The following is a 24899-nucleotide window of genomic DNA, read 5'->3' on the forward strand; positions in this document are numbered from 1 at the left end:
TGTTCCTTTGACAGCCAGGACAGGTCGAGGCATTCTGTATGATGTCCCAGATAATTTTTTTGTCCACAGTTTTTTCTTTGACCAGGACCCAGGCAGGTCTTGCTGGAACAGCTTTAACATCCCCAGTGGCGGTGCGTTTCTCCTTCATTGAAGGTGGGGTAAGTATACCCTGATTGACCTGTGATTACACAGATCACCAAGTTTTTAGTGTTCACACATGTATGCAAGTGGTTGGAAGCTATCATGTCAGCTTGTAAGGAACAAATAATTTCTGTATGTTCCTGTGTCCAATGTAGAACTGAAAGTCAGATCTAATTAGGTAGTAGAATGGATTCACTCTTTCAGTGTAATCTAAAATGTATATTCTGCCAAAATTACGGAATCCTAAAATGGATTGTAGGTTTTTCAGAATCTTCGGAGGTTGGAGCAGCGCAAATTTTTCTAAAAAATTTGCTGCATGGCATTTTACTTCACTTGAAAGCTCATATCCTAAAAAGAGGACAATGGGATGGGCAATTTTTGATTTTTTAAAGTTATATTTATATCCTTCTGAGGCAGACCCCATAATTATGTTGTTCAACCTGGCCAAATGATCCAATAATTAATCGTCCATCAGATATATATCATTTACCTAGGACAACGCCTCCTCATCATAATTTTGAAGCAACTCCTTTACTCTTGCTTAGAACAACCCCAGGCTATTCTTATACCCTTGGAGCAGTAGACAGAATTGATACTGAGAGCCTAGGGCTGAAAGTTCCCTCAAATATCTGCTTTCAGGTGCTATATTTTGGCAGACTAATCCATTGGATATACCCAGTGTTGTTTTGTACTTTTCGGTATGCCCCCCTCCATATGGAGTGTTATTTTGTATTACTGGTGAGGGACACTTACACTAGTATCATATGTTCCCACCGTGATATGTTCATTCAACACTGCTGTCACCAGAAATTCCATCAGGTTATGGCGAGCTATTGTTACTTCTGCTGCGCTGTCTAGCATCATCGGAGCCCATTCCCCGTTCAGCAGCTGAGTCCTTAGCAGCCTTGGCATTTCTTTTTTTAAGGCCTGCTACATTTTTCTTTTTAAATTGAGGCTTTGATTTTAGTTTCTCTTCTTTTTTTATATTAAGGTCTGAAGTGCGATGCATGTCTCTTGACTTTGTTCCCTCTTCTGATCTGTGTTCTGACCGTCCTTCCCTCTCTCAGTGTGTGATGAACCCTGAAAGGAATGAGAGGAATGTGTAACAGTATCCTGATATCAGTCAGGCTTTGTAATGTTATCACGATTCCTAAGATTATACCTCCTTTCGGAGAGCTCCTGTTGAGGAGACCCACCTCTTGATTGCGATCTATTCTCTCTATTTTTTTTGTTTTTTATTATCCCATTTCTTTTTTGAAGAATCAGGTGCTTGCTTGGTGTTATCCATTTCAGGAGTATTCATTACTTGAGGTTTCATAGCTCTGGCTCCCAAATTATCTCTACCTAATTCGGCGTATGTACCTTCGATAATTTTTGGTAGTTCTTGCTTCCGTTGTGAAGGAGTGCATTCTTTCAGGCGTTGGCGTATAGCCACCGCCGCTGCCTCCCCTTTTATGTTTGCTAACATAATTGTAGATACCTGGGAAAAATTGCCTAATAATTTCATCCTTAAGTTCAGAGCTGGTTCTGCTCTATATTCATTCTGTATTTGTCTTACTACTTCTGGTATAACTGCTATTGAAGGGATACCATGAGTTCTGGTATAGATGGCAGTGAAAACTGTACCCAACGTGGTACAATCCTCTATCAGGGGAGCTATTCCCATTGGCAAGCAAAGTGTCACTATTCTGTGTTTTTCTTGTGAGCCTGTGAGTGGAAACACTGCCTGTAACTGTGCTGTTTTCTATGCAATCCAGAATGGCATTTGCTCATGTTTCGTGTGCATTCTTCCCATAACTGCGTTCAGTGTTTGCGGGGTAATTTTAGTTGCAGTTCCTTGTAGTTGACTTGCTGGGGTAATTTTAGTTGGTTGAAGTGTGAGTGTTCTCATAACGAACTGTGTCAGATTTCTGCAAAGTTTCATTTTTTCTTTGTGAAGGGGACATAAGTTTGCGATTGGCAATGTATCAAAATCTGGACTCTGTGTATAAACTGCTAGGACCGGCTAAGTCGCTCCGTCTCTGCTGAGCTGACTGAGTGTCACTTAATCTGTGGTGTGTGGGAGGGCGCTTTTATACCAGTTTATATGCTCCTGTTAACTGAGCGGAACTTCAATGTCCTTGTATGGACAATATTCTTCCAGTGTTTCATCCACGGTATAAGTATGAAATGTATTAGTGCGTGCATCTGCAGATGGCAATTTAACCCACGAATACAATACCTCCTTCTTGAATTACTCCTGTGCCTCAATCATGAATGTTAAAGTCCTACCCAATGCTGAGATGCCAAACGCTGCTAGTTTTAAAGTAAGTACATTTCTGACATTTTCTGAAAAGTTTATAGCACCATCCTGTTCCCCATCCCCCGCTGCATTTGTATGTAATGCTGCTGCAGCTTTCTCTTCCACAGATATTGTTGAAAGAGTTTCAAGTAAAAGGAGATAAGGTTTTATGCACATTGTAGGGAACAACAATCTCTCAAGCTTGAATAAACCTCCAGCCAATACATAGGATATGTCTACTCAGCTGTGGTGGAATTTTTCCCTACCCACTCCAGACGTCTCTGGATAAATGGGAGTAGGGGTCTCTGAGAGAACACGACTGAACTATTCAGATTTGACATGTAAATAAGAACCAAATCAACGTTAGCGGTGCCATGTCATGTAGCTCCTACAAATCTATGTATGATCTGTGTGTTTGGATAACATAAACTAGGGGATTGGTGTCCAGACTGATTCCAGGCACCCCCAAAGGATATGTTAGTCTGTATGCTAGCTAGCTCACAGTGCCACTAGGAGCCCCTCTTACCAAGGAGCAAATAGTTTCCGGCAGCTATCGAACATGACAACTCTGACCCACTCAGGGTTCGTGGAAACAGTACTGTACTTTTCGCTCAGTCACTCGTGCTTACTTTGTCTCAGAGAGATACACAAAGTAAACAGTGGGAACTTTTTCAATAAGTATTTATTGAACCAGCATAATTCTAGTATAAAATATGTGTTGCAACAACCATTAGACATAAACAGATATATATGATTATAAGCACTAGTAAAGAAAAGGTAGAATTCTACCATAGTGCTGAAACAATGAATAAATGCAGGCATATAGATACATAACAATGAAATACATACTCCTACTGTGCAAACCCTAACTAGATGTGCCTGAATGTACCTAGCATGTATGTGGGTGTATAGCCAAGAATCCCCTTAGTATAGAGCAAACCCCATTAATTGATGTGGAAGAGCGAAGGATCCAGTCTTGGTCTCGAGATGGACATCCCACAAGTGATGTCAGACCACTGCGAGCTGGAGTGTCTGCGTGCAGGAACCTTAGCGTCTCCCGTCAGTGTGGCAGCATGGAAGTCTTTCTCTCCTCTAGTTTGCCCAGTGAAGATGTAGTGCTTATATACCCTAAAGGTACCCTCCGGGGTTCTACCTAGAAGTGTACAGTGGGCATGTCGGGTAAGGATGATGATAGAAGTGACCCTTATACAGAGTTATTATGCAGAAGATGGAAATCCTGCTGTGATACTGAGAATCCTCCTGCATAATACATGAGGCTAGTTTTCAGAAAAAAAAACAAGACAGTCATGTAGCACCTAACTAGGTAAAATATCAATGCTAAGCCCGTTATGTAGAACAATGATAGGGCAGATGTAGGGAAAAGGTTGTGTAACTACCTAAGCCTATATTGGGGTACATTGAGGTTCATAACAGTGGAGAACGACGGACTTTGGTGGATTCTGATGGAGATTGATGGTGCAACGAGAACAGTGGTGAATGGAGGAGTGAGTAGCACTAGGGATGCATTCATTGTGTGCTAGATTGCGGGAGAGTGTTGATTGTGTGATGTCTTGCAGAGTTGGAGTGAAAGTCGAGAGAATGTGGTTTCTGGCCGGACGTGGTCCAAAAGTTTTGTTTTGAGTTTCAGGCTCCGAAGAAGCCTAAGATTCTGGGATGTTTTTGTGGTGTAGAAAACACCAATTTGTTGTAATTGTCTGACCGTTGGTTTGAAGGTATGTCGTGAGGCACCATCAGTAACCCACCTGAGACAGGGAACTTTGCGTCAGTGGACGTGTTAGGATCGTGTGGGAAACCTGGCATACGGGGTGAACTATATCAATTCAGGTGACCAGGGCAGGTCAAGGGTCGCTCTGTGTGAATGTTCTTGAATGATTGAACTCTATCCATCTTGTAGAAAGGCAGACAATTACTGATTTTGATGATTATGTGAGTGAATGCGTACAGACAAATTGTGAAGGAGGGTGAACCGCTGCGAGAAGGAAAAGGTGACATTACAGTGTGCCGTGATGCGATAGGTCAGATGGTGTAACGATGTGCTGGGATTGGTTGGTGATCATCAGGAAGTTGAAGTGAGGAATTCTTGTCAGCTGATTTGTGCAAAACGAAAATGCTACATGAAAATCACAGATTAAATTACAGTGATCAGGAACTAGAAAAGAGTCATAGGTTTCAAAACGCTCATTCAGGAGCTGGTCATAGTGATACTGGCATGGAGCATGCTTGACAAATGGGAGGAAAGATGATCAAAGAAAAAGAGCATGAGGAAGGTGATGGAAAAAACGCAGCCTCCAGGAGGGGCATACCAGGAGTTGAGGCTTACCCATTGCGAGAGGTACTAAGCGGAGGGTATGTGCCTTGGAGCAGGGGTGTCTTAGCAGCGTTCACAAATAATTTTCCTCAGCTGAGGGAGAAACCTGCTGAATGGTATAAGCAAGTTGATTGATTTGTAAAAGTGTTTTTAAAAATCTGGATGAACTTGAACACATTATTAGACATTGTGGTTCCTAGTGACTTTGGGCTGCTTGTAAAATTGCTATCGATTGGCCTTCTACTGAACCAGATAGAAATCCCATAAGTTATGGTCCTTCACCTTTGGTCATAAAAAAAATCGAACAAGTAATTACATGGTTACAGTCTAAAATCGCCCCACAAGATATCGATTGGGTCAAGATAGATCGAACTACTCAAGAGCCAACGGAATTAGTACATGCCTACTATGAATGGCTTTTGCAAGCCTTAAAGCATTAGAGCGGGTTATATACTCTAGACCCTAAGGATATGGGACAGTTTATTTTCAAGTTTGTGCTAGGACTGAGACCGGAGATTAGTGTCATGATTCAACAGCATTTAATCTGCTGGCAAAACAAGTCAGTGGACGAGATCCTACGGTATATCAGACATTGTAGTGATGAAGTGGATTCCAAGCAGAGGAGACTGAAGGACAAATTGATGTTGGTTCAGATAAGACAAGCAAGCAGAGTAGAACTGGCACAGACAAACGGGGGAACTTTAGGTTGGAAACCTGGGAACAACCAAGGAGGAATTCAGAATGTGTCGAACAATACAGGACAGGGAAAGGAAAAAGGCACAGATCCCAAGCCAGGTGTAGACATCAATGCATTAAAGAAAACCACTCCTTGTCATTATTGATACAAAATCTGTTTTTTGAGCAAATCAGTTACAGTACCAGAGCCATAAACACAGTGACAAGACCTAGATCCTTTAATTGAAGGGGTCTGAATCAGCTAATGCAAGTACCCCAACCTCCGAGAATCCCGCAGGGTAATCAAGCGTATCACCAAATGCCCTTTATGGAAACTCTGGATGGATTAAATCTGGATCTGTCCCACTGACGGTGCCTGAGGGGGGAGTAGAAGTAGACCAGAGTGGACCGTATGTCGAGGCAAACGTAGACGGTCATCCCATTACATTCTTTATTGATACTGGTTCTATCCGTTCTACGATGAGATCCGCAGTAGTCCCAAAGCTACCCCTCTCTGGACAATCGATCCAGGTTGTAGGAGTTGCCAATAGGAGAATGACAAATCTGTTGACAGAAGAAATACATGTGAAAATAGGAATATTCCAGGATCACCACCAGTTTCTGGTGTGAGATTCGAGCCCAGTCTGTTTGCTAGGACGAGATCTCTTCTGCAAACTGAATTGTACCATCTATTGTATGCCCAGGGGAGTAGAACTGCAGACTTGACGATGATGACATTGCATTCAAATTGGCAAACCAGGGTCACTGTGTAGACATATTTCCCGTGCTAACGGTGGAAGACATGCCATGTGAATTGAGATACACCATCTTCCTGTGATGTGGGACTTGACAGGGGAAGAAATAGGACTGATTCAAGGAGTCGAGCCAGTCTGCATACAGATCAAGCCAAATGCAGAATTTCCAAGAATGCCTCCGTACAACCTGACCCCGAAACGGTGGCAGGGACTACACCTGTGATTGAGTCCATGATCGTGCAGGGCAGCCTGAAGGAGATAATAGGAAGTCTGTACAATTCACCCACAATGGGATTTCAGAAACCGAGCAGCATATATTGCACTGTCCAAGATTTTAGAAGGTCAATTCCATTGTGATTCCATTTTGTCCTATGGTACTGAGTCCATCTGTGATCCTGTTCCACATTTCTTGTGATGCTGAATGATTCACTGTTTTTGATTTATGCCAAGCATTCTTTTCAAAACCCTTGCATGAGGAAAGCCAATTTGTATTTGCTTTCCAGCTGGAGATCAGTGTGTTAACATGGTGTCATATTCCACAAGGGTATACTGAGAATCCATCCATCTTTAATCAGATCTTGAAAAAGAACCTTGAGAGCTTGGTGCTACTTCAAAATTCAGTGCTTGTGCAGTATATCGATGACCTCCTGTTTGCTTCGGAGACTGAGAAGGCTTCTAGGGAGGATAGCACTGTTCTATTGAATCACTTGGCAGAAAAAGGACACAAGGTGTCCCCAAGCAAACTCAAGTAATGCCTGTCTGAAGTTCAATATTTGGGTCATCACATTGAGAAAGTCAAGAGAAAGGTGTCACCAGACCGCATTGAGGCAATCATGAACATGAATTCGTCTACCACATAAAAAGTAGTCAGGATGTTTCTGGGAATGGTTGTATACTGCTGACAATGGATCCCAAACTTTTCCCTGAAGGCGAAGCCCTTACAGAGGCTGACACACAAGAATGTGAGTGAACCGGTACAATGGGATAATGACTGTTTGGTTGCCTTCTTGGAGTTGAGAGAAAGCCTGTGTTGCACTTCAGTTTTAGGACTGCCTGATTACAACAAAGCATTTTAATTATTTTGTTGTGAGCCGGAGGGTTGTGCTCTATCTGTGCTCACCCAGGTACATGGGGGTGTCCGTAGACCAGTGGCCTTTTTTTCAGCTACATTAGATCTTGTAGCTTCTGCGTTGCCTGGATGTCTCTGAGGTAACGGGTTTTTAGGAACCCGCTGGTGCCAGGGGATAACACCCGAAGACCTCTGAGTTCTCCCTTGTTCCGGACCACAGAAACACGGAGTCTTCTAGTCGCAGTCAGAGATCAAGTTTTATTGGCAGCTACCAAGTAACATGTGTCCTAGAAGCACGACAAACGCGGATCGTGTGTTCTCAGGAGACTGTTCGTTTTTACAGAACCAGCCGTCTCCTTATATACAAAAATAATAGCTGCAAGCAAGAATTCCTGAGTTTATGATATGGCTATACACATATTTCTACAATAATACAAAAGAGCGAAGTCATGTAGGCAAGCCCCTATTTTAGACGTCCAGTTCGTGATAGATTACCCGGTCAGGCCCGGAACTCCCATCAGATATCGACGAAACCCCAATAAAGAAAGGCACCTCCTAGTCATAAAACTGGCCATAAACAGGGTGCGTGGACAGGTGTGTGTGTGTGTAAAAACATGATCTGGATGTAGTGAATGGTTTGTGGTATGTTGTGCATCGATGCTATCGTATTCGGCCACTGGGCGAGGAGCTGCCCAAACAGGTTTGGCTGGAGGCAATGGAGTCAGTTGGGACAGGTTAGGGGGAAGTCAAGGAAAGGTGGACGTGTCCTTTTAGATCAGACTCGGCCTTACTTAATTGACTTATCATGAGGGCAAGACACAAGATGGATGCCGTTCACAAAATGGAGTCTAAGGGTTCGGAACGGAAACTATGATTTAAGGGTGTTGGCATCCCTCAATCATGACGCAAATGCATAGGGATGATGTCCTAATCATTATCGGTCTGTTGACACCAAATTCGTCATGGTACGTTGATGTTTCGGGACACGGGTATCGGACCTCGATACCGGGACAACAGCAGGGTCCAGAATTTCAGAACCACAGACCCTCCTTTTGCCCTCATAAAAGGCAATAACTCATGTTAATCTGAGTCTTAATCTGTATGAAGAAATTCATGGAGATGCTGCTGTAGCATCATTCTGTTGCTCAGTTCGTCCCTTGACACAGGCTTCCGTACACATGGGGTAGCACAGAGGCCACATAGTGCAGGAGCGCACTGTACACACAGGCAGAACATAAACAGAAGCGCTAAGATCATCCCAACGAAGATCAGTGTTTTCCATCCCCAGGCAGTGATCAGGCCCCAGAACCACCCTAGCAAGGACCAGTCCCCTTTTTCTACGTGAAGGGAACCAGATATTTCATGTAGCTTAGAGATGGCCTGGTACACTGTCGGCGCATTATCAGGGATGAAAATGCAACAACTGGATTGGATCACTCTACACACACCACCACGATCGGCGAGTATGATATCTAGGGCAACTCGGTTCTGAAGGGTCATAAGTCGATCCGACTGAAGCTCGGTTGTTAAATTGCCAAGGGCTCCGGCCGTTTCAATCACGGCGGATTCAACTATCCTTGCTAATTGACGAATATTCCTGCTGTTCACCATAGGCCCCCAAAATGGCAGAAAACCCTTTGCAAAGTCAGCGAATTCCTGACCCGCGGTGTCGTCTTTACTCACGACACCCCTAGCTGTCCTTGTCCGATGGTAATCTGCTCTGGCCGTGTAGGTGGGAGGCAGCAGAAATGAGATAAAACATGTACCTGAGAAGTCAGGGGGCAACCATGTGTAGGCTTGGTCGTGGCAGACGAAATACGTGCCTTTGGCTGCTAAGAGTATAGGGGAAGTTCGGGAAGCGAACACATATGTTTCCGTGCATATGCTCTTTCCTAATTGTGCTTTGGGATCCCTACCGATACCTTGTAAACATAAGTGACCTCGGTGGGGCACTATCCAAACTGGGCGGGATTTCTTTGCTGCCTGGCTCTTACTCAGGTAAACCCCATATTTAGTTACGTTCCAACGAGTGTAGGGACTGAGTTCATCTTTTGGGATCGCGAGATAAGTGTCTAACTCCCTACTCATATTTCTTATCCCTGCCACTAGTGCCTTGTTACTGGAATCGCTCTCAGTGGAACGGGTCGGGTATGGTTCTAGGGCGAAAAGGAACATGGTCTGGAAAGCCCACAGAGAACCATAATAACTGAATGGCAGGATGAAGTATGGGATACCCTTATCCGTTGTGTGTGGCATGAGTCCACATACCCAACAGTTCGATGTGTTCATTATGGACTGGTGTTGGTGTAGAAGTTGAATGAATGAGTTATTTACAAATTCGAGTCTTCTGGCAGACTCGTGTTCAGGTAGAGGGTGAAAGGAGTGCGGAGAGAGAGTGGGAGGAGGCGTTGGCCGAGTGTCATTTGAAAACAAGGAAACTTGAAATACGAATAGAGCATAACCAGTCAAGAACATCGCTATGCTACACAGCATTAAAACACATATTATCAGGAATCTTCTTTTGGACAGTATCGTGCATAATTGTTTTTCAAAGTTCGTGAATCTGATAGGTCTCTTTACCCTAGGAAACTCCATCCTCTAGTTGCTGCCCGTGGTGGTAGATTGATTCTGCCAGGGAGTGCGCTCTGTTCAGTCCGGGGTAACTCCCGTGGACCAACCAGAACCGTTGACCTAAACGTCCCCAGTTGCACTCCCCAGACTTCAACCGCGACCCTAGCAGCAGAACCGGATGGCGGTTCGAAAATCAAAAATGAGCAAGTTTCCTGAGAGTGAGAGAGCTGAAAAATCAAAAATAGTTCTTAGGGGAAAGGAAATTCACATTAGTTTGCCTTTTATTAGTCTCTTTGTCTAGACCTTAGATTGTATCGTCGTTTCCCAGGTACGGTGTGGTCTTCAAACAATGTCTCAGGTTCGATAGTGTCCAACTGCATAGACGGTGGCACAAGTCCTTGTAAAATATGATCACTCTCCTTTTCGGAACCAGTCTCTTTCAAACGTGCATCGCTGAAAGGGATGAAGCGAGGTACGGATACTGTCTCAGAGTTGGCAAGTCCTTCATTGACCCACCGGTCGTATGGGAGGGGTAGAGGGACCCGTTTACAATGGGTCCCGTGCACCCAGTTCTTTTTGCCTTCCACCCGAACAGCTGATCTCGTGGAAAGAAGTACCAGGTGCGGTCCGGTCCACCTCGGTTGTCCGTTGTTTGTGCGCTGGAAATTCCGCACCAAGACCCACGTGCCGGGTTTGATGGAGTGACCTGGATCGTCAGAGGCTGGCGGAGAGGAACTGTGAACCTGTTGGTGTAAGACACGCAATTTAGTTGTTAATTCGCACAAATAGTCAAGCAGTACGGGGTGTTCTATTTCGCTGAGTTTCTTTGGCCTTGGCACGCCCCAGACGTTGGCTGGGCGGCCAAACACTATCTCATTGGGGCTAAGTCCTAATCTGGAATGGACGGTCATTCTGGTTGACAAGAGTGCTAGAGGCAAGGCGTCAGGCCATTTAAGACCTGTACAGGCTTGGATCTTGGCTAATTTGAGCTTCAATGTGCCATTGTAGCACTCTACTAATCCAGCTGATTGGGGGTGGTTTGCAGAGTGGAACTTTTGGTGTATGCCTAGACACTCACACACTCTCTTCATCACGCGTCCTACGAATTCGCTTCCATTATCACTCCAGACAATTCTAGGCATACCAAATCTAGGGAAGAACTCTTTGACAAGGGCTTTGGCAGTTGACAAGGCGGTATTGTCCTTAAGGGGGTATGCTTCCACCCACCTGGAGAAAGCGCAAACAACAACGAGCACATATTTCAGATTGTTGCACCTCTCCATGTGGATGAAATCGAGCTGCAAAACCTCGAACGGGTACGTTGGAGGCGCAAAATGACCAGCTGGAGTTGGGGTTCCCCTACCGGGATTGTACTTCAAACACATCATACAGTTTCTGACCACATTCTCTGCATATTTTGGGATATTACTATTCTGCCAAACTGGGGCCAATAGTTTACATATTCCTCTCGAACTGATGTGTGCAATTCCATGAGCCATTGTTACTACTGCAAGTACATATGCGTTAGGTAATAGCCATCGCTGGTGTTCTGACAATTCGACCCAACAACCATTCGCATCTAATCTACCTGTACTTTCTCTCCATTCATTCACCTCTTTCTCAGTCGCCTCGGCTTGTATAGATTTCACGCTTTCAATGGTGTCCTCACACATTCCCACATCAGTAATCCATCTAGCGGGACCTACAACATACATCCGACTCATCGTGTTCCTTGCAGTCTCTTTCGCAATCTCGTCTGCAAATGCATTCCCGCGGCCAACATCATCCTGAATCTTTTTGTGTGCACTGCATTTCATAATGGCAACTTGTAGTGGCAAGGTCAATGACTCAAGGAGTTCATTAACTAGCTGACCATGTTGTATCTTTGCACCATGTGACGTAAGGAACCCACGTTCACGCCACAATCTCCCAAAACTGTGAGCCACACCAAAGGCGTATTGGCTGTCAGTGTACACATTCACTCGCTTTCCTTTCGCCAACACACATGCTCTTGTAAGTGCAATTAGCTCTGCAGCTTATGCAGAATTGTGGGAAATGCGCGCGGTCTCTATAATGGTGTGTAATGTTGTTACGGCATAGGCTGCAGTCGTATCACCATTTGGCAACTTGAAACATGAACCATCAACCCATAAAGTATCATTGCATTCAGGAAGGGGAGTGTCCTGTAAGTCTACTCTCCCTTTTGTCTCTTCTTCTGTCCTAAAGCAGCAGTCATGTTTATCAATCTCGTCTGTTTCTGTCGGGATGGGTAGTAGCGTAGCGGGGTTGAGTGTATCACACCTCTTTATGTGGATGTGACTTGCTAACAGAGTAAGTTCGTAACTGGATAGTCGAGCGCTAGTAAGATGTTGTGTCTTCGTCCTGTTTAGCAAGATGTCTACTGCATGCGGAACCATAACGATCAGAGTATTATTCATGACTAATCCAGCAGACTGTCGAATGCAGACAGCTGCTGCGGCGGTAGCCCTCAGACAACTTGGTAGGGCTTTAGCCACAGGGTCTAGAGTTGCCGAAAAATACGCGCATGGGCGCTGTTTGTTCCCAAAGTGTTGTGCTAAGACTGATAATGCACAACCTTCCTTCTCATGGACATATAATGTAAACGGCTTACTGTAGTTGGGGTTTCCCAACACAGGAGCCGAACATAATGCATCACGCAACTCGTGGAAACTCGTCTGACAATCTTCAGACCAGGGCATAGGATTGGGCGTATCTTTACAGAGTAGTGCCAGTAAGGGTTTAGCTAGTAGTGAGAAATTCGGTATCCATTGTCTACAGTACGATGTAATGCCCAAGAAGGCTCGAACCTCTCTCTGTGTTCTTGGGGCACTCAGCTCTGCAATTGCCTGTATTCTTTTTGGTGTCAGTCTCCTTCCCTCCTTCGATAAGATGTGACCTAAGTAGGTTACTTCTTGTCGACAAAATTGTAGTTTGGAAAGAGAGACTTTGTGCTTCATGTCACATAAGTGACGCAATAATGACAACGTGGCTTGTTTGCAAATTTCTTCAGTGTCTGCAGCGATCAGCAGATCGTCTACATACTGAATCAGAGTTGAACCATCTGGTAGAATAATCGTGTCCAGTTGTGTTTTCAGAGCCTGACTGAATATTGATGGGCTTTCGCAGTAGCCTTGAGGAGCGCACTTGAAGCGGAAGCTTCGTCCTCCTAAATTGAAGCCAAAAATGTCTCTACTCTCCTCAGCAATCGGGATGCTGAAGAAAGCGTTCTTCAGGTCAATCACCGAGAACCAAGCTGCTGAAGCTGGAACCATTGTCAATAAAGCAGTAATGTCGGGGACAACTGGAAACTGCGGGATAACTACCTTATTCACTTCTCTGAGATCAATCACGAACCTGTACACAGGCGGTTGTGAAGGATCAGTACGTTTTAAGACGGGCAAAACTGGACTGTTACAAACATTACCTGTTGTTTCTTCGATGACATCTTTGTCAATCAGATCATAAACAATCGTCAACAACGCTTTTTCGCATTCGCTAGATATTTTGTATTGGGGAATACGTGGCAACCTAACGTTGGCTTTCAAAGTTATGACATACGGTGCTATCTCCAAACGACCGACATCATTAGAACCATTAGCCCAAAGTATATCAGGAAGTGATGACAATTCAGTTGGAATATTTTCCTTTGACAAATACATTGGAGAAATGACTTTCTTACCTAAAGTAAGCTGTACTCCCAAGGGAGAACAGTACAAAGTCGCATACAACCTCTTTAGCAAATCCAAACCTAAAAAATTTCACCGCAACCTGTTGTCAAAATGAGGGGTGCTTCTAACTCGCATGGGCCAACAGAAAGTGATATAGGACTAGAGATCGGGTTTCTAACAGGGGCGCCAGAGAAACCTACTGAGACATTCATTTCGCCAGACAAAGGTGCGCCAGGAAGTTTCGAGTGCATAATAGAACTTTTTGTAGCACCAGTATCCAGCAGAAATGGCTCTGACACTCCTGAGGTAATTACCTCGACATAAGGTCCATTCTGATCTACTGGAACTGAAACGACTCCCTCTCTTTGTCCATGGCTGTCCTAGCAATCGTTACCCTCATTTTCGTCGTCAGCATAGTACTGAGCTGACCTAGACGATGCATTATTCTGTTGGTCAAAGCTGTTCATGGAATTCTGAGGCGGAAAAGAAGCTGTGTTCTGGGAGAAATTTCCACGGCCCCTACCTCTAGGGGCATGTTGAACACCTCTTCCCCTTACACCTGAAACGCCGTTTAAGCGCCGCGCAAGAGCCGGACAATTACTTTTGAAGTGACCCTCTTCCTTGCAATACGCACATTGATTCGGGCCATACGGAAGACGCTGATGGGAAAACTCGTTTCCTTGCGCGTTTCTCGAATACTGCTGTTGTTGCTGATAATTGGGCTGACTAGCCATACGAGGCGGATAGGCCTGCTGGAGAAGAACTTTAGTTTTTAAATCTTTCGTCTTTTTGTCTGCCTTATCTAGCTCGTCTTTGCGCCTATTTTCATAGTACTGGGCTGTAGCTCAGATCTGCGCTGACGTAGAGACAGCCCAAGCACTCTCTGAATCTTTTAGTTTATTACACAGTTCAGGAAGTAAATTATGTACGAATTTGTCTACAAACAATCTTTGACCACCCTCGGTAGCCATATCCTGACCACTATGATCGGTGAAAGTCTCCTCAAATCTCGTGAAAAAGTCAGACACATTCTCATCTTTCTTCTGCTTGCACGCAGAGAGCTTGTCCCAGTTTACGCGTACTTCAGGCATTAAGGTTTTCATGTACGCGATAATCCTACTGGGAAGTTCGGCTATTAACGGCTCAGGTTTAGAACCACCAATTTGTCTAGCATCTATAGCGGTAATGTTTGCCCATGAGTCACCTAGTTCCTGGTCATGATTCGTATGACGAATTTTACTCCATAAAGGATGTGGAACAACGTTCCCAAACAACATGTCTACATCCGCTAAATTCATTATACATGAGCTTGCAGTTTGTGATAACTCCTTATAATACCCAGTCGGGTTTTTACGAGGATCAGGTAGTGTCTGCTTGAGTGCTAAAACTTCGGATCTTTTCCAGGGGACATGTACCCATACACGCTGGAAATGTGGCAGAATTGGCGGTACTACATTCGCATCGCTTTCCCTCCAAACCGGAGGAACCTCTCTCATGGGGTACTGTCTCGCTCTTTTCCTACCTGATACGTCGTCTTCGTGCAATGATCTAGAGACGTTTCCCTTACTCCTATAAGAGAGCAATAACTCTATCGCTTTCTCAATATCTGCACCTACAATCATACCTTCATGGAACTTAAAGCGTGTACGCCATAGTTCGTCCATTGTGCATTTGGGATCATTTGTCTTCACATCTTTGCACAGATATACACACATTTCTTCGAATACGTGTCTCTGAGTGGGTGCATTCCATTGACGAAAAACGTCCATAACATGCTGAACATCATATCTAACAGTATCCGTAATCCATTGGCGGGCTAGTTCATTCAGCACTTTTCTTTCCTCGTAATCAGGCAGTTGACTACGTGACTGTCTATGTTCTGTTTTAGGGGTCGTTTTAGGCGACCCAAAGAAAGGTGAAAACAGACTAGTGACGGTACCTGTCAATCTTTGTCTAGTAGAAGGAGAACCTTGCGGAAGGGCAAGTGCATCGGAAAAGACATGCTGAGGCAAAGAAGAAATCGAGGCCATAGCAGAGGAAGTTGAAACAGTGGCAGACGTAGTATCATAGGGAACAGTTGGAGCTGTAGGCAAAGTCGTAGAAGTAGATGGAGTAGGTAGCAAAGACGGCGGCCTTTGAGAAGGCTGCGCCGGCGAAGTAGGAACCAGCTGAACAGTAGCTGGCGTTTGTGCAAGAGCTGTGTTACGTGCGCCGGGGCGCGGTATAGTAAAATGCTTTGGGGGTGCCGTAGCGTCTAACGCATACGGTGGAGGTGAGCTTAATAAGTGGGACATTAATGGATCTTTCTCGGATCTCTCCTCTTGACCTTGTCCCTTATTTGGTAACATCGGGTAACATTTATCTACTGCTAGTTTCTTGCTCCTAAGTATTTGTTCGCTTTCCTGCTCTTCCTCGTTATCCCTGTATGCAACGGCAGCTTGCACCATTGACATTCCTCTTTTATTCTTTTTTGCTAATCTTATTTCTTTCTGTTTGGCTTCTTTGCGCCATAAGCGAAAAGAGTCAAACATCGCCGGCCGGGCTTTTTTCTTGAACAATTTGACCTCTAGGTTATCTAATATTTCTGAATCAAAACTACCATATTGGGGCCATTTTAAAACACCATCCTTCATTATATGTGATAGGACCTACGCCGTGCTTTACATAGAGCTCATATGTTGGAGTTCCAATCGGAGGAACCGGACAAGAATCCTCTAATCGGGAGTCCTTACTACAACCAAGACAAAACAAGTTTCCAAGTCTGCTAAAACCAGGCATCTTCGCTCACTAGTCTAGCTTCAAACTTCAAAGGATTATCTGTTACGATATTTCTCGTGAAAACACGAGTCCTTCGGCTTTGGGGCTTGCAAGTACCAAATCAAAGCGTATCTCAAGGATACCAAAAACTAAGGACAAACTAAGGACTGGGAGACGCTCCACTTATACTTAACTGAAGTATTTGAAGATCTGTGACGTCGCTAGAAGACTCGTCTATCGTTTCGCTCTACCAAGGATCACTGGGTCCAAAACAAGGCGATAGTCAGGGCAGCAGTCCTTCGTAGCCGTCGGGACGCGGGGAACCTCGCAGCAAAGACCTTCGGAACCACGTCGACATACAGGGGTCGCTGAAGTGGCTGGCCGTCCTCTGGAATTTTCACACGAAGCTCCTCACGAACATCTGGCTTGGACCGTCGCCGCTTGATACCGCCCCGAGTTGGGCGCCAACTGAGGTAACGGGTTTTTAGGAACCCGCTGGTGCCAGGGGATAACACCCGAAGACCTCTGAGTTCTCCCTTGTTCCGGACCACAGAAACACAGAGTCTTCTAGTCGCAGTCAGAGATCAAGTTTTATTGGCCGCTACCAAGTAACATGTGTCCTAGAAGCACGACAAACGCGGATCGTGTGTTCTCAGGAGACTGTTCGTTTTTACAGAACCAGCCGTCTCCTAATATACAAAAATAATAGCTGCAAGCAAGAATTCCTGAGTTTATGATATGGCTATACACATATTTCTACAATAATACAAAAGAGCGAAGTCATGTAGGCAAGCCCCTATTTTAGACGTCCAGTTCGTGATAGATTACCCGGTCAGGCCCGGAACTCCCATCAGATATCGACGAAACCCCAATAAAGAAAGGCACCTCCTAGTCATAAAACTGGCCATAAACAGGGTGCGTGGACAGGTGTGTGTGTGTGTAAAAACATGATCTGGATGTAGTGAATGGTTTGTGGTATGTTGTGCATCGATGCTATCGTATTTGGCCACTGGGCGAGGAGCTGCCCAAACAGGTTTGGCTGGAGGCAATGGAGTCAGTTGGGACAGGTCAGGGGGAAGTCAAGGAAAGGTGGACGTGTCCTTTTAGATCAGACTCGGCCTTACTTAATTGACTTATCATGAGGGCAAGACACAAGATGGATGCCGTTCACAAAATGGAGTCTAAGGGTTCGGAACGGAAACTATGATTTAAGGGTGTTGGCATCCCCCAATCATGACGCAAATGCATAGGGATGATGTCCTAATCATTATCGGTCTGTTGACACCAAATTCGTCATGGTACGTTGATGTTTCGGGACACGGGTATCGGACCTCGATACCGGGACAACAGCAGGGTCCAGAATTTCAGAACCACAGACCCTCCTTTTGCCCTCATAAAAGGCAATAACTCATGTTAATCTGAGTCTAAATCTGTATGAAGAAATTTGTGGCGATGCTGCTGTAGCATCATTCAGTTGCTCAGTTCATCCCTTGACACAGGCTTCCGTACACATGGGGTAGCACAGAGGCCACATAGTGCAGGAGCGCACTGTACACACAGGCAGAACATAAACAGAAGCGCTAAGATCATCCCAACGAAGATCAGTGTTTTCCATCCCCAGGCAGTGATCAGGCCCCAGAACCACCCTAGCAAGGACCAGTCCCCTTTTTCTACGTGAAGGGAACCAGATATTTCATGTAGCTTAGAGATGGCCTGGTACACTGTCGGCGCATTATCAGGGATGAAAATGCAACAACTGGATTGGATCACTCTACACACACCACCACGATCGGCGAGTATGATATCTAGGGCAACTCGGTTCTGAAGGGTCATAAGTCGATCCGACTGAAGCTCGGTTGTTAAATTGCCAAGGGCTCCGGCCGTTTCAATCACGGCGGATTCAACTATCCTTGCTAATTGACGAGTAAATCTGTTGCTGCAACTGGTGTCAGCATTGAGAGATGTAATATTATTGTGATTGGTCATCCTCTTTATGTTTAAATTCCACATTCAGTTGAGATCCTGATGACGAGAACCAAAACACTACACCTGACCTACAACAGGCTCACAAAATATGAGCAGATTGTGATGGCTTCTGAAAATGTTACATTGAAGAGATGCTCTGTGTTAAATCCTGCTACTTTGATGATGGTTTCTAATATGGAAGAAGATTGTGAGGACCATGACTGTCTGGATGTGACCTGAACTCTGTACCAAACTGAGACCCGACATTGTCGATGAACCTCTACCTGAGTCAGACGAAGTCATTTTTGTTGATGGTTCATGCCTAAGAGACAATGAGGGTTACCTGAGTGCAGCTTATGCTGACTGTACTATTTCTGGAGTTGTGGAAGCTGCTTGTCTAGAGGGAGTATACTCCACACAAGTAGCCGACATCATTGCTTTGACACGTGCATACCTTGTTACTGATCAGATGCGAGTCACCATCTATACCAATAGCCAGTATAGTTTCTGTGTGGTTCATTACTTCGGGCAGCTATGGTCACAGAGGGGGTTCTTAACATTATCAGGATCTTCCATCAGAAATGGAAAGTATGTGAGACAACTGTTGGAGGCCTTGCAGCGACCAGAGGAAGTGGCCGTTGTGAAGTGCGCTGCCCATGGGAAGGGGTAGGATTTTGTGACTGTGGGGAACAGGTACGCAGACGAAGTTGCCCACTTTTGTGCTATTCATGCTTGCATTTTTAACGGGGACTATTCAGGCGAGAGCACATAGAGAACCAAGCTCAGCAAGATGCTAGCCATAGCGGATACCTGGGATGAGGTTAGGCGTCTGCAGGGAGAAGTGTCAGACCAAGAAGAGGTTGGTTGGATCAAAGCAGGGTGTAAAAAGAGAGCTGATGGCTTTTGGGCTTCCACGGACGGTAGAGCAGTGTTACCAGGCTGTTTACTGAGTCCTACAGCAAGACAGATTCTTGGAGTTCACATTGGGAGAGATACAATGGTGCAAGTGTTCGGACAAACGTGGTTCAACCCGAGGTTTTGTTCGTTTGCCGAAGGAGTGTGTCACGGATGTGTTACGTGTCAACAGATGAATGTTGGAAAGAAAACTTTTGTAGCTTTCAGTCACATTGGAAAGTCAGGGGTCCTTTAAACCGAATTCAACTGGATTTCATCTAGATGACTGGGTGCAATGGGCTGAGGTACATTCTAGTTGTAGAGTGTGTCTTTTCACGGTGGGTGGAAGCATATACGACTAAAAGGTGTGACAGCCTTACAGTAGCCAAGTTTTGTAGAGGGAGCTCATCCCTCAGTTCAGGTTTCCAACTTCATTGGCGTCGGATAGAGGAACTCACTTTCATAGCGAGATCATGAAGCTGTTGTGCACTGCCTTATAGAGGAGGAGAAGATATATTGAGCGACGATACTGACAATGGAGCTATTCTTTTTTGTATCCTGATTCTGGAATTGATTATTCTGCACAAGTTGCACCGTCTCAACTTCACTCGAAGGTTTGGCTTTTTATTATTTCCAATGTATTTACCTCTTCTTGAGGTGCTTGTAAGTCCAATTGTTCTTGGCGTTGTAATAAACTAACTAAACTTGATTGGGAGTCTGTGATTCTTCAGAGCCATAGTTCATTGGAACAGTAATGATTGACTGGTTATTTTTCTCCCCTCCACACTTTCATGTAGACAAAGAGACATCGGCCTAGGGTTCCAGAGTAAATCTAGAACATGGAACACAGCTCCTTCAGACTGATGGGCATTAAAATAGAATGTTTGCTATGCATTGTGTTAAAGTACCTTCAGGGAGGAAGCTCCTCTCCGAATAAATGCAAATAATTCACTTTATGCTGAGACCATTAATGCTGCTGATACAATAATAATCGGTATTTACTACGAACTGTCCAAAAAACGACCCCTCCTCCCTTGTTATGCTTTGCACGAACAGGAAAGGAAGCCCTCCACAAGTAATTTTAACTTGGCTATGAAGGAAGTTCTCCCACAACTGTTCGGAGCGTTATAAAACTCCCCCGGCCCCCTTCCCTCCAAGAGGTTTCAGTCTAGTTGCGCTCCTGCTTCAGTAAGCTTCTACAAATACAAGCTTGCCAATGGGCACGCACTGAGCCTCGCCCTGCAGAAGGCATGGCACGCCTCGAGAGGCTGCATCCGATGCCAGGACTGGAGCTGGCGGGCAGGAGCACCGCCTTCCATCTGAAGCCTCGCAATACTCAAAACTGCTGCCGTTTGCCTGCGTGGAAGCAGGGGGCAGCCTGCCAAGTAATGGAAAAGGAATGTGCGGGCGCAGCACTTAGCACAAGAGCGCTTTTGTCAGACATGACATGTAAGTCCAGCAGGCCAATTCTCACAGCTTAGCTAGCTCCACGAAGTGCACACTGTCCAGAAAATGGCTAAAAGTTAAGAGAACAAATTGGGGAGAGATAAAAAGCAACCTAATTGTGCTTTAAATGTACAATATTGTCTTTTTCCAGACTCCGTATTTTTTAGGTCACAAACATTGCACACATACACACGTTAATTTAATGCCCTCCACGTTTCCTGCTCGTTGCGTTCCTTGTGAGTAAGATCCGTTTGCTTTACTCAGTGATGTACGAGGCGGTGGCTGCTAGGTTGCGTTCAGAAAACGTGCCCCGCACCATTCCTCCTCCTACGGATCTCCGGAGCACTCTGCAATTCCTTGTCAGCTTGGACCAATAATTAGACAGGAAGAGCAGCCAGACCACCTCAGACACTGCAGCTGCCCTAGTACTGACCCTCATTTAAGATGCACCGCGTCCACGCGCATCCCGTACAGCGAAGCGAAGACTCCGCGCATGCGCGATGACGTCACTCGCGGACCGCCCCAACTGCGGGAGGGGTGCGAAGACGCACCCTTGTCAGCCGGTGACGCCCACTGTTTTGCCGTCCCGAGCCTCCTGTCAGCTGTGCGTGTCCTGTCTCCCCCCCACCACCACCACCACAAAGAGACCTCCCTCCCGGGGCACGTGCGAGAGTGACACGCGGTGGCGTCGGGTGTACGGAGCGTCAGGTGAGAGACCCCCACAAGGGCACGCAGGGGCCGCGCGACCACTGTTGTGGAAGGAAGGGCGCGTGGAGCCAGCCTGCGGATCAGCCGCAGCCCCTTCACCGACTGACGAGAGTTCCTTCTGTGCACCTGCCGGGACTTGAGAGCTCAGTCCCCCTCGCCACCAGTTTCACGGGCTGGCTCGGCTCCCTTCACCCACGGCGGGTCCCCTCTTCACACACACAGGACGGGCTGGCGATCCTCTGGGAGACAGCCAACACCGGATCCGATCGCTTCAGAGGGCGGATGCTGCTGCCCTAGACCTTGGCTCTTGGACCTGCTTTGCCCCTGGTTTTCCACCCTTTGCCGCCACAATGCTGCCTCTGTTGAGCCGGACTGCTTTGCGGCCTGCCCGGCTGCGGCTCTGGTGCTGGCCCGGGACTTGCAGAGCACTGGGTACCCACCCTCGGAAGGAGCCCATGGAGGCGCTAAACACCGCACAGGGCGCCCGGGACTTCATATACAGCCTGCATGCCACCGAGCGCAGCTGCCTGCTGCGGGAGCTGCACCGGTTCGAGTCCATCGCCATCGCCCAAGGTGGGTACTGCAGGGCACAGCCTGCGGGTGAGGCTGTCACTGTCCGGTATATTAGAAGCGGCAGCTACAGCAACACTGCTGGGCTGGGGCAAAATATGGGGAGACTAGAACTTTGAATCTGTAAAATGCAGTCTTTTGTAGTTCAGGTTCAGATAAACTTGTGTGAAATTCACTCGCTTGGCAATGTACAGTCAGTTCCATCATATTGATCACCTGCTCTCTTAGGGCTGCATACGTAACTCTGTGTACAACTCTGTGGCCTGTTTGTGTCAAAAAGTGTTTTTTTATGAGGCAGCGCAGACTTCACTGGGAATTTTGAAGCTTGTCTACCTAAAGTGTTCACATTTGTGCAAAACTCAAAATAATGTGCAAGGTCTGCTCTGCTGATTTGATTTATGACATAGCTGTCTTAATTTTAGAATAAAGGTAATTTGAGAGCGCAGGCACACCCACCCATAACCCATCGTTCAAACCGTAACTATGCTTACTGTGACTGCAAACACAATTATAGTTGGCAATTCCCTTCGAACTGTATTATTTGTATTGTACCGAATCACTCTATAAAGTGAAGAATGAAAAAAACCGCAACAACCCCTCTATAGCCGAAGTCAGCAAACAGCGGCAATACAAAATGTTCGTATCGGTGGTTGTTAACAGTAAAACACATGAAAAGTGAGCTTAAAATACAGTGCATGAAAACAAGACCCACTAAAGAGTTCCAGGAAAAACATTAAAACCTTAATATTTAAAAACGAATGGAGGTCTCTGCAAGGCAGGATTTTGCCTGTGGTAGCAGCATTGGCCTGGCTGTGTGGTATAGGTGACTGACTTATTTAATAAGCTGGTTAAGGCACCCAGATACAGCTAGGTTTGTAGTGTGCACCAGGCATAATAAATTAAAATACAATATCACTCCTTAAAATGGAGAACAAGGGCCAACAAATTCAGTATCTGTGTGTGTGTGTGTGTATATGTGTGTGTGTGTGTGTGTGTGTATGTATATATGAATATATCACATACAGTGAAGACTTAATCATACTTCAAACATAAAATTGCACCCATGCTAATCAATTAAATGTAAAGTCTGCGTTTTTTCTTAATCAAATCACCTCAGCCAGACGACCTCCATGCCAAAGGTCTGTACAATGGATCAAACCAATAATGGTGCTTGAATGTACATTTACAAATAGAAAATGTGAATGTACCCTGATGCATTGTGGTAAAATGGCCCTTCCATAACTTTTCTTCTGGCAATTTTAATAGAATAACCCACCAGACATAGTACGACTTTTCAGGAATATCATCTGGAATATCATCTGTGGGATCTGTCGTGAAGCCTGAGTATCTGTTGAGCCAAATGAATTCAGACGTGTCGAGAGTTTTCTTTAGTCTAAAAGGATTTCCAATGAAGATCTGACTATATGGCCTTTTTCAGTGTGTCAATAGTTAAACTTGCATTCCAGAGACATGATCAGATTGTGCAGTCCATATGTAGTGCAGATGGATCTTTTCACTCCTTGAAGTTTCATCAATAAATGTTGAATTACCTAGTTCCATAGTTCTCCCTTTCCGACAAGTTTGATATTGATATTATGTGTGCATATTATGTGTGCATCAATGATACCTACATCTTTTTTAGGATAAGCACGCATGAACACGTAAACCAGTTAACATTGCCCTTTGGCTATCCAGCACAGCATCACAACAAGTTGGCTTCATTTTAATGGTAGCAATATAGTGCATATGGGGGTGTGGTGTAATGATAAAAGGGTTCTAAGTCACACTGATCACTGGTCACTTCTCTGTCAAACGTCCAATAAAAAGTGTAGGGTTGGGTCTTTTTTTATAGACTTTCAATTGACATGTTCCCAAATTGAAAAAATATGAAATTACTGACTCACTTTAACAGACTGATTAGTTGCCCATCTTTTTTACCCTCCCATCATGACAACATTAATGTTCTGTCTTGGCCAATGGGTTTCTATACATTTACTTATGACACAGAACAAGGTTGTTATTAATCTAGTTGCTACTGAAGGGGGATAATAATTCTCATTTAAGGTTAATACTGCACCTGACTAGCCAGTGCTTTAGCTCTCTACAGGCTGCAATGCTGCCTTCAAAACATGAAATATATGCTTCAGCCCCTTGCTGATTTCAGAATAACAACCAAAGGATACCAGTCGACGATAGTTCTCCGTTTAAGTCTTGAGGGTCAGGCACCTGTTCACTTCTATTTCTTAGTGGTATTTAAGCAGGATCTTCAGGTTAAGTAAAGGCTTCAGATGATCAGTAGACACCACTTAAGCCTTCATTGCGAGTGCCCCTGAAATCCTCTCTCTAACTTCACCCTTGAGAGTTCCCCGATATTGGAGGCATCAGCAACTCTGAGAGGGAGGATTTACTGGAGATTATAAGGGAGGCACAGAGGGTTCTTTAAGAAGCAAGTAGTGACTAGGGATTCGGGGCAAGAATCCCCTAATATTTGCTAATTTCTGTCTTGATTTTCACCTGTAGATTTTCACCTGCATTCAAGATGTTGAAATCTCTAGTACAAACACAATGGATCTGCAGTCTTCCTGAAGATACCCCAATTCCCTTGGTGCTGGTATCCCTGTTACTGACCCTGGGAGAATTAAGTTCGGCCTTGCAATCGATGCCTCACTGTTGGAACTATTCAAAGTAATAATGCTAATGATGACTTGAAAGGTTATCTTGTAGAACATGCTGTACGAATTTATGTGTTTTAGAATGATGCTGAATAAAGATAGTGTTATGAAGGGATGCTGATTGTGGCATTACCATTGTGAAGAGCAGCAGAGCCATAAGGAGAGGCTGAAGAGAGGGCCGCGTAATCGGGTCATGATTAAAAATATAATCGCAAGATGTGAATTCTGTGGAGCAGCAGCAACACTAGAGCATGCCCGAAGGATTGTAAGCGCCACAAGGGGATACTGAAGAGGGATGCTAACGAGTTGCAACAATGGGGAGAATACTGAAGAACATCAGCAGAGTAATATGTGCCCTGTTGCCGCAGCGACACAGC

At 45.2% G+C, this 24899-nt stretch overlaps 1 protein-coding gene across 1 annotated transcript in view; it reads left to right on the forward strand.

The window, feature by feature from the left end:
• Window positions 1-21080: 21080 nt before the first annotated feature.
• The window catches only part of TMEM65 (transmembrane protein 65), a 293983-nt gene continuing 290164 nt past the window's right edge, over window positions 21081-24899 (forward strand). Inside the window, exon 1 of the mRNA XM_078686794.1 lies at window positions 21081-21853. Coding sequence (XP_078542920.1) covers window positions 21631-21853 — 223 coding nt within the window. The 5' untranslated portion in view covers window positions 21081-21630. The remainder of the gene's footprint in view (window positions 21854-24899) is intronic.

The sequence above is a fragment of the Lissotriton helveticus genome, chromosome 4_1 (assembly GCF_964261635.1).
Source record: "Lissotriton helveticus chromosome 4_1, aLisHel1.1, whole genome shotgun sequence".
In the NCBI taxonomy this organism is placed as follows: Eukaryota; Metazoa; Chordata; class Amphibia; order Caudata; family Salamandridae; genus Lissotriton; species Lissotriton helveticus.